This window comes from Tyto alba, unplaced genomic scaffold (genome assembly GCF_018691265.1).
Source record: "Tyto alba isolate M040663 unplaced genomic scaffold, T.alba_DEE_v4.0 Super-Scaffold_40, whole genome shotgun sequence".
In the NCBI taxonomy this organism is placed as follows: domain Eukaryota; kingdom Metazoa; phylum Chordata; class Aves; order Strigiformes; family Tytonidae; genus Tyto; species Tyto alba.
Genome location: NW_024881316.1, coordinates 48039696 through 48059590, shown reverse-complemented (window position 1 = coordinate 48059590; position 19895 = coordinate 48039696). Strand labels below are relative to the sequence as shown.

The window sequence follows — 19895 nt, the reverse complement described above, 5'->3', positions numbered from 1 at the left end:
GCACATATGGGTACAAGATGACTGAAAGTTAAATTGATTGCTGTAAGCCTGTAAGAAAAGCATTTAATGTTTCAGTAATAACTGATGTAAGACTTCACTGTGGGGCATTTTAGATATAGACCAGCTTATAGACACAGTATTTATTAACATCTTTTAATTTTTGCTACAAGCTTGCTAAATGAAAGGGGTTTTTTTAATTTTTTTTTTTTTATTTTAATCCCTTCTTTAAGTCTGCATTTGATATACAAGATCAGTGCATTTATAAAGGAGAGTCTCTCATATGCACGATAACAGCTGGTCCAGGGCATAGTGGAGTTGAGACTTCTGTCAGGTGTAGGAAAAGATAAAATGTAACAGAGGTTAATTTATATGAATATATATACCTATGCATCTGCCAACAACACACATTTCTGATCCAGTAATCATAGGTATTGAAAGAGTGTGTGCTAGCTCATGTACAACCTAGAATACAGGGGATTCATCACTCACACACTTAAAATCTATTTTTTGGGGAGCTTGATCATTACTTATTTCCCAACTCAGCAATTATATATGTGCAAATCTATACATGCACACACATGTGTAGGGAGAGGAGAGAGACATCCACAGTATGCCCAATGACCATTCCAACAATTTACAGTGGAAGAGATCTAATCCCAGTATCTGGGAATGTTCCCTGGTACTGTTTAATTTCCTAGTATAGGCATAGTCTTAAATTCTGCTGAAGGTAACTAAGGTGCCAAAGTTTCTGTGTATGTTCAAACTATGCTGCCTCATCCAGAATAAGTCTATAAATTTATAATGTAGAATGAAGAGAACTAGCTGTAATTTATTACCATAATTATTGTCAAGGTGTAGAATTATAGAAATGCTGGTTGGAAGGGACATGTGGAAGCCTTTTCTCCCAACTGTCATCTGAAGCAGGACCTGCTTCAACACTCAATCAGGTCATCAGTGGCTTTGTCTGGAGAAGTCAGGAAAAGCTCCAAGGATGGAGGTTACAGAAGTGCACAGGGTAGCGTGCTCCACTGCAGCACTGTCCTCCTGGTGACAGAGGTTCTCCTCATGTCCAGTTTGAACCTTCCAGGTTGCAGTTTATGGCCTTTGCCACTTGCTATGCTCTCTATCACAGCTGAAGAAGGAAGATTTTCTACATCAAAGCTGTATTTTAGGTTGGAATTAGCTTTCCCTTTAGCATTCTCTTTGATAGACTCAGCTTCCTGCAGGTAACATCTGTAGGCCCCTTGCCATTTTTGTAGCTTTCTGTGGACCTGCTTTGTTTCTCAACACCCTTGAACCGGCCAACAATCTGGCCACCTTTGTGCACAAAACAACAAAATGCAAATGTCAGTGTCATCTTACGTGTAACTGCAGCTTCACATAGTTAATGGTTAAAAGAGTCACCAAATAATCCAATCTTCAGGCTATGGCACACTTCTACAATTTACCCATATTTCTGCACTGAAGCTCAGATAACTGTAGTACTATGGGCCATATACAAGAAGCAGGCGATGGAAGAGTGCAGTCAACATACAAGGCCTTGGTAGTGGCAGAAGAGTTCACTAAATATTCATAGATGATCACAGAGGAAAGCTGTTCACTTTCCTGAAGACCAAGTGAGAGATGATGAGGAAAGAGCAAAACATGTTAATTGTTCACCAGTCGTGGAGAAATATCTCCTCCCATTCCTTCATCTGCAGTGTGGACCAATGTCCTGGGTTGAGTGAGTGGTGGAGCTTTTTGGTGGCAGGGGAGGGGGCTATCGGGGCGTCCCCCTGTGAGAAGCTTCTCGAAGCTCCCCCAGCTCCACGTCAGCTCCACTTCTGTTTGGGAAATTGAGCCAATTGGCTGCACCTCTGCGATAACGTATTTAAGAAGGGACGTGGTGACGGGCAGTCGGACTTGTGAGGAGGAGTCGCTGCAGCTGCGTGAACACCAAGGTCAGTGGAGGAACGGAGGAAGAAAGGAGGGGGGAGGTGTGCCGGAGCAGAGACCCCCCTGTATCCTGTGGTGAGACGGCAGGGCGGTCCCCCCCTGCCACCCATGAAGGGCTACGGTGGAGCAGACATTGATTTATGGCCTGTTGCTCCTGCTCACCTGATCAAGGTGCTGTGCCCGAAGAAGGCCGGGGTCTCATGGGAAAAGGCAGCCCCGCTGCTGTAATTCAGTGCTGGGAGGATTGCAGCATGTGGGGGAGTCCCACGCCAGAGCAGCTCAGGAAGGGCTACAGCCGTGGGAGGGAATCCAGTCGGAGGAAGTTAGTGACCCATGACGGAGCAGTGTGGGGAACGCTGTGGCCCGTGGGAGGAATTCAAGTCGGAGAAAGTTTGTGGAGGACTGTCTCTTGTGAGAGGGGGACCACGATGGAGCAGGAGGAACAAGTTCCGGACACTCCCCTCACCGAAGATGAAGGAAGTGGCAGCGCTGACTGCACCCCCCATTCCCTGCCCCTGCGCCACTGGGGGAGGAGGTAGAGATATCGGGAGCAGAGCTGAGCCCGGGAAGAAGGGAGGGGTGGGGGGAAGGTGTTCTCAAGATGTGGCAATGCTTCTCACTGTCCTACTCTGTTATGTGTTGTTAGTGTCTGTAATAAATGTATGTTCTTTTTTTCTTCCCCTAACGAGTCTGCCTTTTGCTCGTGATCATAAAAGGGGGATTTTTCCCCATCCCAGTCCTATCTCGAACCCCAAGCCTGGCTCTCTGTCCCTTCTCATTGCCGGAGGGGAAGGGAGAGAGAGCTGCTGCATGGTGGTTGGCTGCCAACCAGGCCCAAACCACAACAACCACGTAACCCAGATGCAGAGTACCGGGCCTTTGTGTCCTTGACGTAGGGAAACCTGTGCTGGAATGGAAAGCAAAAGTGGAAGAAAGACAGAGAATACCTCTGGCTCGTTATATAGAGGGACATGGGGGATATTACTTTCTGAGCAGTCAAAGCTCCAAAGTGTAAGAGTTGACTATAGTAATTGTTTTAATGAGAGCTGGAAATTATTATGAGTGTCGAGTGTTACAAAGTGATGTTCTCAGTTAAGATTGTGAAGGAAAAGGGTGATGGACAGAGCCACAGACTCATGGATTCTGGTGCTGTGGGTGATCACCATGACCATCCCTGCCTGCCTGCATCTGCAGACCGTAGAATTCAGCACAGAAGCTTGGATTAAAAATACCTTAAGAAGATAAATAATGTCAAGCATTTATCCTTCAATGTTAGGAAAACATTTTATTACAGGTTGAATTTATGTAACCTCAGCTTTTAGCCACAGGATCTTCCCGTGCCTCTTTCTCTTAGCAAGACTGGAGCTCCTCTCAGTAAGAGGAGAAAAATATCTCCAAGGAGTGGTATCTGTGCAAAAGAAATCTGTGCCCCTCATTTTGCCAGATTAGGTGTTATTAAATTCAAATAGATCTCACAGTAGTAGGTACTGTACAATAAATATAAATGCGAGCATGGTAATTCACTTTATTTCAATATATTGATTCCTAGAGGGTTTTGTTGTTTGTTTGTTGTTTTTTTTTTTTTTTTTTTTCTTTTCATAGATGAATGTCCAGCCAGGGTCAACACATCACAATTACTTTTATTTTCTCATTGTCTTCTAAGTACTTTTGGGCATTTCTTTTTGGATTAATTAATGTCAAGGTATACTGATTTCACTTGAATTAAAATCCTTTCTTTGCTTTTCTTAAATGCTTCCATTTAAATAGGAATTTTAGAAAGGATACAGGTGACCTGTAATTTAAAACTCTTGATATGTGACTGGTTGAATAGAAATAATGGATAGTCAAATACAGTGAATGTTCATTAGCCTTAAGCAGGAGGTAAATGCTTTCACTGGTCTAATGTGAAGTCTTAACATGTACATTTTAGCAAGAAAAAGACAAAAATATTTTTTGTTATGTGTGTGTAGCAGTATAAACAGTACACTGTTTACTGGAGTCAATTTTAATTAATTTTATCAGTGGCTGAAATAAAGGTTGCTCCTATTGGCCTATTACAGCATAATTAATTGTTAGCAATAATTCATTTTACGTGACTTCTTGAGGTTAAGCATTGGAACAACCATTCATTAAAATTTGGGTGAGAATTAATAATGTTTAAAAGGTTTGCCACAAAAAAAAAGTGAAATATCTGTAAAGATTTATTAAAGGCTAATGATTGATCTACTTGCCTTTATTTTTTAAACCTGATTTCAAATATGGGTCATGCAGCTGTAGAAATATGTTAGCTGGCGTTTGATCTGTTTCCAGTGGTTAATGGTCGTTGTGAAACCTCTGACACTATGTAGCATATTTTTCACAGTGTCCTTAAGAAGATGCTTGTCATCACTAAGTGGGGTTTTATGCTCAGAGTGAGATTCTAGAAATGAAGAATTCCACTTACCATAATCAGAAATGAGATATTCTAAAATGTTCATGTAGCCTCAGATGATGCCGGCTGTAGAACAAGCTGCCTCATTGCAGGGACCTTCATGAGGGCGGTTGGGAAAAATAAACTTGCAGTCAAGGAACTGTTAATTCTTTCCGGGGGTTTCAGTGGGTGGCAGGGCTGTCTCTTATTCTGTGTTTATACAGCACCTTGCACAGTGAGGTGGCAGCTACAATTTGCAATGTAATGTCCAGGTATTATAATAATGAAATAAAGCAGGAAAGGGAGAAGATGTTATTTTCTAGCAGAAGGACAACCCATTGCTCTGTTGCACGCTGGGTAGGGTCCCCAGGAAGGAGCTGTGATTTCAAGGATCCCCTTGCTAGTGGCACTGGTTTGATCTTCATGATTAAAGAAAATAAAACACCTTCCTAAGTGTGCCTCAACACCATCTGCAGTTAACGGAGAGCAATTTGCGGCTCCTTCGTGGTGGGTGAAGAGCTGCCTTCCGCCACCTGAGAGGTAATGCTGGAACAGCTGCTGACTCAGTCTTCACAATATCCTCATTACCAGGCTGTAGACTATGACATCATTTGTCAGTATGCTTTGTGACGTCAAAGATCAGACCAGGTGCAGGAGGTCTATTGTTTTTCATCAGATAGGGATTCTTTGGGATGCGGGGAATATAAATGCATGGCTTAGACTGCAACTACATTTCCTTGATTAACCTGAAGTTGGAGAGCAGCTAAACTGTTTCCATGTGCGCTCTGCAGTTTCCTGGCATTCTCTGCCAGTTCAATCTCCTGCATTCAAACTCTTTTGATTATGACAGTTTCAAGGTTTGTAAATCTCTTTTTTTTTTTTTTTTTTTTTTTTTTTTTTATCAACCAGCCAATGAAATCCACCTTTTCTGATTTGAACTGCCCTTTCTTCCTCTCTGCAGACACTTGTACCACCCATCAGAGACTGTACATTTCTGATTTACCTGTCTCTGGCCTTACTGAAATTTTGAATACTTATACTGGGCAAACTTTTAGCCCCCTCCCTCAATAATATTTCAGGAGTATCACTTTAAGAGGGGCAATAGCTATTTGAAAAGCATTTTGAAAAGAAACAGTAGAATTTCAAAAGCTCTTAAAGAGAAGGTGCAGTTTTGCCAAGGCACTGTAAATGAAATAACTGAATATAATTTTAATGCTTTGGACTTGGAGATTTTTTCCTGATCCTTAAGGTACTTCTCTGCAGTTCCTGTCACACCTGTAGTCTGCTTTCATTTTGAAAGGTGGTCCGTTTTGTCTCTGTGCCCAGTCACGGGTCTTTCATCGTGGTACACGCAATGCCTACTTACTCACTTTCCCCAAGCATTCTCATAGTTGTATTCTAGATACATAAATTGACAACATTTTATTTTTTTAAACTCTCACCCAGTTACACAGTTTGTTTCTGTTAAGGACATTCACAGAAAAACAGGTTGCTTGGGCTTTTTTAGTACTTTCTAGAATTCCTGTATTATTATATGTTTTGGTGGACTTAAAAGTGTTTGTCTAGTATAAATTAATTCTGAATTTTCATCCTGGTTCTCTTTTTGCTGGAAGCCCTCTGAATGTTTGTCTGTCATCATGAAGTTCTCTGCTCTGTTGCTGTCTCTTCAGTTGGATGTCTGTGAGAGGTCTCTGGTGAAACCAGGTTGCCCGTACTGCTTTTTCCGTATTTGTTTTTGGGAAATCATGAGGGAAATAACGATCCAAATCATATTTATGTATATCATATAACTGTCAGATTAGTTTAATAAAAGTTAGTTATGAAAGAGAAACTTTCAGAGTACAAATATAGATTTTTTTTTTTTTTTTTTTTTTGCATTCTAGCCTACAGTTCTCAGATATTAAGATATGTACAGTTTTCCTCTAAGTGCTATTTTGGTGTCCAGGTTCACAAAGAGTGAGAATTGGCATATTTCAGAAGTCTAACCTTGTATTCAGAGATCTCCTCAGAGTATTAACCTCTTACTGAAATCACCCGAGAGACAAAAGAATAAAACTACAATTTTTGTTACTCTAGTGGAAAAGAATAGGTGTTGGAATATCTTACTCTCATTTCTTCTTTTTAAAACTCCAGATTATTTCATATTTTCCAACTCCTTACATTGATCTTGCTGTCGATGTCCCTAGGTATTATATTTACCTCCATTTATCCCTTTTCAAGTTCTTCTCAATGCACAGTGTATTCTTCACATTTCTATTATTCTTTGCCTTCCATTAAGCTCATTTATTTAAGGAAATTCTGTGTGTTGCTTAACTGTAGTACAGAGGCTTTGCCACTAAAGGTGTAAACTTTTAAGCAAAAAATTAATCATATTTTCTGCTAAATTGACATTTAAAAAATATGCCCTTTATAGATTGAATCTGGATTTCAGTACTGAGTCCAGGCATTTTATTTGTATATATATTCTTCACTTTTCCATCTATCCCTTTTCTGTACCAGAGCAGAGCCCCAGTACTGCTTTGGTTTGGGATATTACAGCCATTTTTGTGAACAAATCTCCCCTTAAGACTCTCTGCAGGAGACTTGTGTCTCTACAGCTCCTTCGTCCTGAGCCTGCTTGCAGTTTTCCTGGAGCATCACTCCCTTGCCAACCAAAAGGGAATTATTGGTTTCCATTTGCCTTCTCAGGAACAAGTCACGGCTGAAGCAAACAAGTAAAGCTTTATATGAGACAGCAATACTCAGGCTGTTGAGCATTTTTACTCTGAGTTTTTTAAACACAAGCTTTTTGGGTTTTTTTGCTTCAGGAGCTACAAAAGCATAAATATTCAGGCAAAGTGAAATGCAATCTAGAAATAATGGTCTCCGCTTCCTCATCATTTGTGATCATGTGATTTAGTGGGGTTTTTATGTTTGTGCACCCGCTTAAGCAGTCTGTGCTACTAGGATGGGCTCTAGAAAATCGCTCTTGAGTTATTTGCTCTCTGCAATCAGCTGCCTCTATTCTTGGCAGATGCAGCGATCAGAAGATTCTTGCTCTTCAAAGACTTGTCCTTTGTTTCTTTTATCTTTTAGAGCTTCTAGGGGAGTGTATTGACATTTGGTGTATTCACTGCTTTTTAGGGAAAAAATTCAGCGTTTCAACCATCTTCCCTCAGTTTGCAGGTCATCTTCTTGTCCTAGGGTACTTCACTTTGGAAGCTGTTTGTATGATGACTCTCCGTTGTCTGTGGTGGGAGGAGGACATGACACAAATCCTAAAGCCTGACTTCACTTTCACCAAGGCAGTAACTGAGGTAGAATTTCTACAGTTTAGTCAAGATTCAATCGTTATACACAGTTCCATTTCTGAAATGATCACAGTCTGCCACCTCACCCGTGGCAGTGGGTTGCATCTGGAGACTACTTCATGTATCTTACCTGCAGAATCCTGAAGGGGACATTAGGATACTTGCTCAAAATGATGTAGCAGATCTTTGCCTGGGCCAAAACTGAGCCAGAGGGCTGCAGTATGTGTCTGTGGCTTTTACAATAAATTAAACCGAGATTAAAAGAATGGTTTAGTTGCTTAGAGGGACAGACATTTAGATGCTGTATGAGGGACAACCACATTGGGCTGACAAATTCTCACCGGGTGTGTAGGAGACCTGCTGCCTTCTGGAGCAGGAGCTGGATCCTAGACAATTTGTCCTAAGCCTCAGATCTCAAATAAACTACAGGCCTTCATGGTACAACTGAATTAGTATCTTAATTTCATGCAGCTGAAGATAGCATCTTATTTATCGAGCTTGTTAGAAAAGATCTTTTTTTTTTTTTTTTTTTTTTTAATGGTAGGTAGTACAGCCAAATTGTTACCTTTTGAAATTCTTACCTGAAGTTAAAATTGCATCACCATAGATATGCCACACATTGCGTCATAACTGAATTTTTTGTTATCTAAGCATGATAATATTGTTTCCCTTAGCCCCACACTAAATATTTATATTAGATAAGGTGTTGTATTTGGGTTTTAAAAGCACAGAAATGTTGTCAGCTCAGGGCTTGTAATATTTAGAGAAATTATGTTGCATATATGGAGAATTAATTATGAAGAATATGATGTAATAGTGAGCTATGCTCTGCAAAATGGGGATAATGTAATCCAAATTTAGAAAGAACTTTGAAGTCTTTAGGACAAAGGCATGGTGCAACTGTGACATGGTATTAATCTTTTATCCTCAAAGTTTTTCATGCCCATGGATAACAGGATATATTTCCTGGGCAGATCTTTATTCACTGTGTTTATCTGTTATGATAAAAAATGTCAACATGATTTCATTAATTTGATTTTTCTAAGGAGCTTTGCAATGAACCAATCTTCTGAGCTACTAAATTCATAACTGTATGACAGCAGAAATCGATGATGCCAGAAGCAGACTAAAGCCGTGTGGGATGTCATGTGGTGGGATGGTGACTCCTGTGCTTCAGTTAGTGGCCAAAGTTTGAGTTGCAGTTTGGTACAAGTCATCCCCTAAGCAAAGGGCAATGAGTTTAAGTTGGATGCCCCGAGCTCTTGCACCGCTGTGCTCTGTTCCCAGTTCTATTGCCACACTCCTTTTTTTATGTTGTTCAAGAATGACCTGTATACCCAATCAATGAATCAGTGTGTTTATCCTTTGTAAAAAACCATATGAATCAAAGAGAGTCTTTCATGGTATTTCAGTTTGTCACAGCTTTGTTACAGTAGCCTTAACAGATATTTTCTTATCTGACCTAGAGCAGGCACAAATATGCCAGATAAGGAATTAATTTGAGGGGAGTGAATGGGTAGGACTGCAGAACACAAAGACTTAAATTCTGAATTACACCATTTTTTTCTTCCGAGGAAACTAAATTCACTCAGTCAAAATTATCCAGTAGAAACCTAACCTGAGCAGATAGACATTGAATTATCCCCCAAACCAGAATCCAAAATTGTGGACCACTAAATCTTTCATATAATAGGAATAATTTTCATCAGGGGAATACCTTTGCATTCATGATGTGTTACTTTATTGATAGCAAGTTCATCATGCACTTTGAACGTATTTTTTTCCTAAGGAGACTCTGTATAAAAAAGTAGATGTAATTTTTCCCTTGTTTTGAGTTTTTTTTTTTTCTATGTTACTGATACACTTATTATCTAACGCAAGGTAGAGAAATGCACACATGAAATGCAGCAACTTTGAGGAATGTCAAAGTAGTGGGTGATTAAGTCAAAGAAAATTCTTGCATTGTCTTCCACATAAAATGAGTGGGGAAAATATAATAAATGTATTGTGGATTTTAGCTCCTCTTACAAACATCATCTAAATACAAGATAGAGTGTTAATATATAGTTAAATCAAAGCTGTAGGTTGTACTGTTCATGTGCTGCTAGGAAGGCTTTGGAACAAGCAGTAGATTTTCTTGTGCTTTATTTGAGATGGAAATAAATATATTTGGAATAAAAAGTGATAGACTCTATTTTGTTGTACTCTTCCAAAGCTTGGATCCTACTCTAGGGAAGGAAATTGAATGATTTGTACTACTTTATGTGATTAAGTGTTTCAGTCTCAGCCAGGAAAGTGACAAATTCAGTGACATTTTTCAAAACCACCTGTCTTCAGTGCAATATCTTCATTGTACCATTGTGTGTTCATATGACCACATTTTTGACCTCTTTCATTTCTTATCACTTTCCAAACTGCTTTTCGTGAGATACATTGTGACTTTTCAGTATTTGAAAGTCTATGAAATGTTTTTTTGTTTCCAAGGGCAAATCGTAAAATCTCTGTAAGAGCAATGGTTAGTTTAGCATGCCATTTTTACAGAAAACATCAGTATAAACCAGTTATGCCCTAATTCTTGGCTCTGCAGCAAGGTAAGATGCTGCCAATAATACAAGATTCCTGTTAGTTATGAAGCTAAGGTTCTGTGACTCTCATTACTTCTTCCTTATTTAATCCTTCATTTTATTAATTAACTTTGTAATTAATGTGTCCTAACCTAAAGCTAGCATTTCTCACTTGCACGACCGCTGGTTTTGTTCTATATTTACATAAACTAGTGTTCAGATTAACACAGGTTAGACGTTGCAATCCTGGCATTGCATTTCCTTGGCTCCAAGTAGAACTAGTTTGTCGATAAACGTGATTTATTGGCATGTAAAGGCTCCGTCCATCTGATGTGTAAGCTTAGGGTTAAATCTGGGCTTTTAAATGAGGACTTTGTAAATGTGGAAATATGGTGTCTTTCTGTTCCCAACGCTATAGCTGAAAGATTTTAACTCATCTATATAAAGATCATATAGAAATCGTGGTTAGGTTAGAGCCTACCTCATCAACCATGATGAAAAGAAGATAATACCAAAGTCCCAATTCTTTGTGCAGATAACAGTGTTTGAGATAGAAAGACTTTGTTAAAGCTAAGTGAACAAAGGAAAAAGAGGGGCAATTCACTCATATATTCATAGCATTTAAGGCTGGTAAGGGCTCACTGCATTATTTAATTTGACATCTTTTATATCATAGGTCATTATGTTTCATCCAGTTACTATTTTATTAAGCCCTATAACCTTTTCCTGTAAGTTTAACTGGTATTTGTCTGAACTGTCTCTCCAAGAAGGAAATCTGATTTGATTTGAAAACATCAGGAGATGAAGAATTGACCACTTCCCTTGGTTTATAGGACAGAGGTTTATAGGAGCACCAAAAGATCCAGTGGTGTAATTGAGCAGTAACCATTTTCTGTATTTAAAATATGTGCTTACTTTTCCATTTGAATTTCCCTGCTTTCTGTTGCTACCACTAGCTCTTGATATGCCTTTTCACAGCTTGTTCAGAGATCCCTTTTGCACTTAGTCATTCTCTTCGTGGGAAGATGCTTATATCCTTAAATTAAAAACCTCTAGGTTTTCTTTTTGAAAGGCGAAACATATCATGCTGTTTGTCGCTGTCACTGAAACTATTTTTGAGGATCAGCCTAACTTTGGGATTGATCTCACCATTGCTGTTCCTACCAACCTCTTTTTTACTTACCCAATTCAGTCACTATTCCTTTTTTATTGCAATATTGCAATGAAATTCCGTATTTACTTGCTTGTCTACTGCCACCCTTGCACTTTCCTCAAAGAGCATTCCCCATTTGCAGGTATCATGTATGTCACTTTTCCCCATAAGTAGACATTTTACATACGACTGGGTTTAATATATTTTTGATTGAATGGCCCCAGTGCAGCAAGTACTGGCTTTATGAGACTATCTTATCAACCTTCTCATCGGAGTTATCCCCAGATTTTATAAGCTGAGACTTTTTATTTCTTTAAAATTACTGATGAAGGACTTCAACAGCAACAGGCTTTGTACCAATCCCTGCAGAGGACAGATAAAAATGCTGTCATTCAGTGCTTGTTCCCTTTAGACAATTTTTTTAGAACTGTCATTTAGACAATTCTTAATCCCTTTAACATGTGTGCTATTGATATTGTATAGTGCTAATTTTTTAATCAGACTGTCATGAAGTAATAAGTCAAATGCATTAATAAAGTCTAAGTCTGTTACATCCATGCTATTACATCCTACATTTATTACAACTAAACTTATAATTTCATGAGAGAGTGAAATCGAGTTTGGCTGACAAGACCTATATTCCATACAACCATGCTGACTGACGTTAATTACATGCCTATCTTCAACATTTTTTTTATCCAGTTGAATGCCGCAGGAGATATTCTGTGGTATTGTCCAGGAGCAATGTAAGACTAATCCTTAAGATGACGTGGTTCATCCAGTCCAGTGATCTCTGCTGTACCCTGGCTAGCAAAGTAACACCACTCAAAGCAGAGATATCCCATATCACGTATCACAACCAAACCTATTTCCCTAGGATGCAGACATTTCTCCCAAAACAAGTGGTAACGAAGCTTTCCACCGACATCTGTGAGAAATCACTGGGATATTTTTTTGAACGTGAGATTCCTTCTGAAGGAAATTAAATCAGAATACACTTTCTAGGTGCACCCTTAATGCACTCCATCTGTGAACAGCATTCAGTCTGCAGGACCAGACCAGGGTGAGTCTAAAGTAATTCCTCTTGAAGTACTTGCAGCGGGGACATTCAGGTGATGGAAGACATAACCTATATGGACAGTGAACAAATCAGCAAGTTTTGCCAACTCCTTTCGTCTTACAGTCTATATAGTTGTGTTTTGTTTTGTTTTTTTCCCCCTCCTTTTATGGGTTCTTCAATGTACAGCTGTTTTAAAAAGAAGAATAGAAAAGGTATCAGTAGTAGTGGTCTTGCTTTCAGATATTCTGTTCAATGTCTGATTATCAAAACCAATTTGCTGCTAAAGAATACATAGGATTTTGGCAAAGAAAAGAACTTTTTATAGTTATACTATATAAATTTTAAATACTTGCAAATAAGGAACAAGTCCATTTAGTAAGGGTTTTTTTTTGCAGATTTTTAGAAAAAAAGCAGCATTCTTTGTTCAAACTGACAATCTTCTTTATTTTAAATTCATTCAACCAGTTTTACTGAAAAATATGACTGAATTTCTGTGAAAAAATTATCAATAACAGCATTTTGTACCTCATTTTTCACTGTCACCTTTATTCTCTTAATTTTGATTTGATGGAGTAAAAAACTAAGTGATTTGAACAGTCTCCAGAAATACATTTTATAGCAGCTCATTGTTCTATCCACAAATTTTCTTATATTTTAAAATTTTCATTTACTGTGTAATTAATCTATCCTCTACTAAAACAAATAAATAAAATTTAAGAGAATTCTCTCTTTAGATGTATGCTCCATGTTGTAGCTGCTGTATGTATTACTTTGAGTAGGTGCTAGAAGAGACATGATTTCCTGTGGTCCAGGCAGAAGTTTCTAGAATTTATGGGAAATTTTGTTTTAATTAACAAATGAAGGATTGGCTGGCCCATAGTGATAAATTGGCTTCTTTCTGTCCAAGATTGACATATTTTAATGCAACTGTATAAAAGCATGGAACACACTGAGAAGGTAAAGCATTATATTTTGTAAAGCAGAAATTCACAGGGGATAATAAACCAAACATTATCTCCTAGTTCGATGATAACAAAGTCATTACAGTTATTTGAAATATAAAGAAGGGAGAAAAAATAGTAGCCACATGTTAGTGCCATTGTATAGCTGCTACATTTTACAGTTTCTTCCAAACAGGGGGGAAATCACCCTGAAAAACTGAAAAGTGGTGAGGAGACCATCAGTTGCAGGAGGTGAAGGTGTTGGGATGGGCTGCTCAGCGTCTCCCCAGGGAGAACTACGAGGGGCTCTCAGGAGCCAGTGGGAGCCACGTTCAGATAAAGGCAGTTGGTTCCTCACCTACAGTGTCGTAGATGTAACACATGCACTTTTTCTGCCCTTCCCTGGGCATCTGCTTGTGGTCATGGCCAGGGAGAGGCTGAAGGTCTGAACTAGCGTGTTCTCAAAAAGTAAAAAAAAATAATTGTGTCCAGTGGTGTCATTAAATAGAAATATCAATTCAGTTGAAATATTCAGAAAAAATAAAATAAAGGATGACTTCCTAGTAGTCTTTCTCTGTACAGAAAGATCTCTAAATAAATAAACTCAGGTAATAAATAAAATGTCTGTTTTTCTTCTTTGCTTGTTTAAAAAGTGAGAGGTATTAACCTCTTCATGAAGTTACCTTGACTTCTTGTGGATTTTATATCCTTTGGGTTCTCTGAGTCAAGAGCTGTTACTTTTCTAATTACAAACTATGGGCCTGCTGCAGTGAAATGATCTCCTCTGTGTTAGGCAGGAAGTCAAACAGAATTGTCATAATGTCAAATAAAATGTCATACCCTGCTTGAAAATCTATCGATCTGTAACTTTTTCCATTCTTTTCATCCTCGTTACTTTGAAGGTAAAAAAAGTAAAAGTTAAGTAATTCCTTAAAGTGTGGGTTCTCAGTTTGTTGAACCCTTTGTTTATGTAACACACTGCTATTTTAGGAAGAAGCTGGGAATTTTTTTAGCAAAAAATACAGCATAATAAAAATTCCAAGGCTTGTTTGGAGAAACAGATGCTCAAAAGACCGACTACTTTTTCATGTAATACTTTCATATTCACTAGGGCCTAGGCTTTAGCTAGCACAGATTGTTTGAGCTCCAAAATCAGTAAGCTCTAAAATGTGCATCAGCTGAAGTTCTGCCACCTATTTATGTACATTATATTTAGACATTTACTGGATTTAGGACCTTTATTTCAGTGGATAAAGAGAGGCAAGTCCTTTTTTTGTTGGAGAAGTGGGGCGGTAGGGAATAGTTTTGACGTTGCTTGAATTTTATACTTGAAATCACCCAGGGCTGGACTAGCTGGAGGTGAAGCCCGCATGCCATGGAGCAGCGCCGTCACTGCCGGGTGTTCACAGGTGAGGTGCTCTCAAGCCAGCCCTTTGAAGTTGTTCCACTTTGCCAGAAATAATTAAATGCTTACTGGATACAGCAAGTTAAAAAGAATGAGCTCGCTTCTATAATCCGTCGGCTTGGGCACTCACCTGGGAGATGATTAAGAAGGTGAAAATCTAAACACTATTAGGAAGAAAAAAATTGAAAAGGAGCACTGAGGTGTCACAGATATCTTTTTCTATTGCTCTTTACAGGAACATTTTTGCCAGAGTTTGAATCCCCACTGAAAGAGCTCACTGTAGCTAATCCTCTGAGAGTGGCTCTGTTTTCTAAGTGGGAAATGGATATAGGATAAACAGACAATCTGCTGTTGGCACACAGCCCTCTCTGCCACGGTGTAATAAAGTCTTATCATCTGCAGTGAGGTTCTTCAATGGCAAAGCTCCTTCTGAAGCTGAAGGAGAACTGAGCACCATAACTGGAAATCCGATAATGGCACCTATAAATAAAGGATTTCTATTTGCACAGTTAACAGCAAATGAAATTATATTTAGTCATTCAATAAATTATTTAAAAAAACATAGTTCAAACGTTGAGCTTTTTTGGGGAGAAGGCTTCTAGAAATGTTCATGCTTGGTAAAACTTTTGGAACTTAAAGTAAAGCATGCTTTTACTGTGGAATATTAAAGATCAGCTAATTAAAAACAATAGGTGAACTGAGGACACCATGACTCTGACTCAATATAAATGGACCTTTCATGAGAAATTCTGAAGGAGGCACTAAGGTGAAGAGCTGAATATCACTGAAAGAATAGCATCCATCAATGATATTTTTAAATCATTTTCAGCTGTTCAGTGTTATCCTGTTAAATTTCTTGTTAAAAGACATGCAGCTTTTTAGAGAACAAGTGGGTTTATTGTTTCTCTTTGATTACTGCCTCTCCATTTTAAGAAATCTTACAAAAAAGATTTGATTAGAAATATTTCAATGATTTTTTTTTTTTTTTTACAATACAGAGGAGTGGTTAGCTGGTTTGATGCCTGCTCTGTTCTTCTGGCACCCCACTTTACCGAATGTATAAAACCCAGACTGAAAGGTGATTATTCTGTTGTCGTAGTCAAACTTAAGCCCAATGCAAAAAGTGAAATAAGAAGATCAACAGGGAGAACTGCAATTTAAGTTCTGTTTGGCTGCAGCTGAGTCATATTTGGCACCAATGAGCTGGTTGTTTCCACGTGCTACTTAAGGTAACCTCGTGGTATCTCCTAATTCCCTCTTGTGGGGCATATAGCACCAGTGGAGAGATTGTGCTTTTCTTCCTCCTGTCTCTGATGCTCTTTTCTCTCTGTGCTTCTTCTAGGAAATGTCGTGGTTGATCTGTCCCACGCGGAGCCTTTTACCTGCCTATTTGCTCATGTATACCCGGTTGATTGATATAGTTTCCACTAAAATTGTTGGGAAGTAGGAGCGCTCACCGCAAATGACTGAGATTGTTCTTAGTAGAAATAGCAACACCATAGTCTGAAAGAGAATCCACTAGATTGTGGAAAGGCTTTGAGGAAAATTAGAGGTGAACCTGATAGGACCAGCAGCATTACCTCCTTGCTTTTCCTCTGAAGATGAATATTGATTTTAAATATGCTCTAGGTTCTAACAGTCTGTTAGCCACACATCTAAGGATTTTTTTCTTGAGGTCAGGCTATAGTTCTCAGAGTAGCACCATTATTTCCTTATTCAGAAGAAAAGAAGAAAGCTGATTCTTTGAACTTCCGGATTAGTCAGAGCAGACAGTGTTGACAAGATGTAATTGCTGCTTCAATTGAGAGGAAAGGTAATGCTTCTTGTTTTGAAGTTCTTTAAGAAACTCTCCTGTGATCTAAAGCCAGTCATCTTAGACAAGCAATTTGCTCCTGAGTGATAAGAACCTTTCATAAACTTCACATTGGTTTACCAAAAAAAAAAAAAAAAAAAAAAAAAAAAACCCCACTGAAATCAGCAAGCCACTCCTTAATCTCTTCTTAGTTATATAATGTAGGCTTGTGAAAGGTGGACAAACCACTCTCCTTCTTTATCTCAAGCAAAAACAAAAGTGCTGACCTAGCTAAGGCAAAACCCATTATTTTCACTGATAACCCATATTAAACCACGAAATCTGGAATAAAATGACCTAAGATGGCCATCAGTTCATGCCATAATATAGAAAGACCATTTCATTTTATTAAGCCAATTATCTCTGACTTGTATTTTTATTCTACTAAATGGATGATCCCTTTCTGCTAACCTACCATCAGAATTTGACTTCAGATAATGAGTTGCTTCCATGGACTTCAATAGGCCTTGTGCATGTGAAAGTGGAATTGGGCCATCGTTTGCCTGGACAGTACCTTGGTGGACAAGATAACATGGCTTTAGTTACAGGTTACATGAAACTTATATATTTTTGCCTTTTAATCTTGGTGAGCATATCTTTGTTGTATTGTGAAGCACACTAGATAGGAACCAATTTGATTTTATCAAAATTTTCATTACAGATGTCCCAGATGTGTCCCCTTTTACATCTCTGCATTCTAGACTAAATTTAATCCCCATCTTTTAAATCCCTTTTAATAGCTAGCCCTCCCCTCTGTGCCTCATTTAGGTTTTCTTCATTTCAGGTGCCCCATTAACAGATATAATGGTGTCATACTTTTCCCTGTCATGTCTCTCTAATATATCCTAGCATCCTTTTTATTTCTTTCTACTTTGTTTTTTTTTTTTTTTTTCAAATTCAAATTTCTCTTGGTACTGAATTGGTGTTTCCGCTGAACACTCCCCGGTTTCTCATAGACTCTGATTTTTCTTGTTTAGTGACAGCTAATTCAGAACCCATTACCAGGCCAGATTCAGCTGGTTCTTGCACTGCATGAAATTAAAAAATCCTGTTGAAGTCAGTTGAGTAAATTTGAAGTTTATTCTGGTATAAATGAGATAAAATCCTGACCTAGTGTGATCAGGGAGCTTATTGTGTCCCCACCAAAAGGCAGATCTGATTGTCCAGTTTATTTTTTTTTAAGATTTACTTATTATGATTTAACTGAATAATAGGATAAGGTTTTTCCCTGAGTCATGTATATATTACGACAACAAATATACCTACATTTATAAATTGTAAAATATATGACATATAATGTTTGTAAAATATAAAATGTAAAATGCTTGTGTAGCACTTGGTGCGATGGACTTTTGCCCTGAGACATCTGAGCACTCATCAATCTATTAGTTACAATTGAAGTGAATTATGTGGCCAGAGCCTTCACATTTTGTGACGCTGAACGCTTCAATAATATTATGAGTAATTAGACACGTAAGGAATGAAAAAATCATGCCCATAATTTAACTGAAAAATAAGAATCATTTGTTTTAATGTGCTGTAACACCTGCTAATCTTCCTTGAACTTCGTCTGCTGTCATAAAGTTCAGTCAGGTTCTCTTTGACTCTTTTTGAGGCCTATTGGCATCAGTGGTTTGGATGATGTGAAATATTTTGAAATTATTTGTGTGATCTTGTATAAGTATGCCTTTGAAATTTGTTTTTATAATAATTTGTAACTATTTTATCCATATTTTACCTCATGGAAACAAAGCCCGGTTTTATCCTGTCAAGACAACTTAGACACAAATAAATTTTCATATTTTAATGTTGTATTTAGAATATTTTAAAATATTTTACTGGTTGATGGTTACAGTTCTTTAAGAGCAATGCAGTTTCTCTCCTGAAAGCTATCAGATTAGTGCAATAACATCCCTGTCTTACCTTATTGTCTCTCTGATTAGTTTATTTCATGATGGCCTTGTCCAAACTAGCAGACATCTTAAAGTTGGTGTGCATGCAAAATATTGTACAAAAAGGCTTAAGTATAAATGACAGTAAATCAAAACACCATTAGGAAAAAAAAAAAAAAAGGAAAACAAAGGATTGTGCTTCGGATCTCACTATAAAAAATCTAGGCATGCACTAGCTAATTCTCAGTAATAACATCTGATTTTATTTTGTCTTTAAAGGTAAAACTGGCCACACAGAGGCTGTACGAGTGGTATATCAGCCAGAAAACATCAGCTTTGAGGAACTGCTCAAGGTCTTCTGGGAGAATCATGACCCGACACAAGGTAGAGTGATGAGTGAGCCAGTATTTAATTATCTTACTAATTACAGCTGGGATAATTAGTGTTTGAGCTGCATGGAAGAGATGAACCTTGAAATCACACTGGAGCTCAAGAATATGATTGCAGACATTTATTGACAGAGAAAGAGAGGAAGAGGGAGAATGAGAGTACAGAAACTCACAATACCCCTCCTCCTTTACAGCTGTCTGTGCTGGGAAAATTCCCACAGAGAGGCTCTGTAGACAATAGAAATTTTTTTTCAACTTTGATTATGACAATTTCTTCTGTAATGCTATCTTTTGTCTCTTAAATTAAAGCGTATTTCTTTGCAGCTTCAGAGCTGGTCATTTTATGTGTGCCGAGGACCTTTATCCTTCATAAAAATGTTTGTTTATTTTTTTTTCTTTTTTATATTTATCAAAGACAATGAATATCTTTTATGATTAGGAAAAGGGATTAAAAAGAAGGTAAGAGATGGTGTGTAGAGGCACCAGCAGAGCATTGTAGCTATTTGCCTTATTCAAACCTTTTGATTTAATTTATCTTTCTTGGAAGAGGCTTTGTGATGACATTACACACATCTGTGCAAACATAAATGGGAAACTGTGTTGAGAAAACATTTTACATGTTTATATAGTTTCAATAAACATCATCCTTTCTACCATTTCCCAGAAATACTACACACAGTAACTCATTTCAATATTTTAACAGCTATCATAATTATGCCACTTGTTACTACATCTGGGAACAAAAAAATGCAGATGATACCTTCAAAATGTGATACCATCCTGGGAAACAGTAACTCTGAGAAGGATCCAGGGGCTATTGTGGATAAATGTCTTCCAGTAAGCCCAGACCATAATGCGAAAATGGCTGTTGCAACTCCTGCCTATATGAAAAGGGAAGCCTTAGTCAGGGGCATGAAAGCTATTTTCTGTATGCAGAGTCAATAAAATCTCCCAACATTTAGTGCAGTTTCTGTGTGACATACTAGGAATTACACAGAGATATT

General features: G+C 38.0%; 1 protein-coding gene across 2 annotated transcripts in view; it reads left to right on the top strand.

Moving 5' to 3' along the window:
• Positions 1-19895, top strand: part of MSRA (methionine sulfoxide reductase A) — a 290424-nt gene that overhangs the window by 160216 nt on the left and 110313 nt on the right. For both annotated transcript variants that reach the window (XM_042803095.1, XM_042803094.1), the window contains exon 4: positions 18782-18886. In XM_042803095.1, the coding sequence (XP_042659029.1) occupies positions 18782-18886 (105 nt within the window). The remainder of the gene's footprint in view (positions 1-18781; positions 18887-19895) is intronic.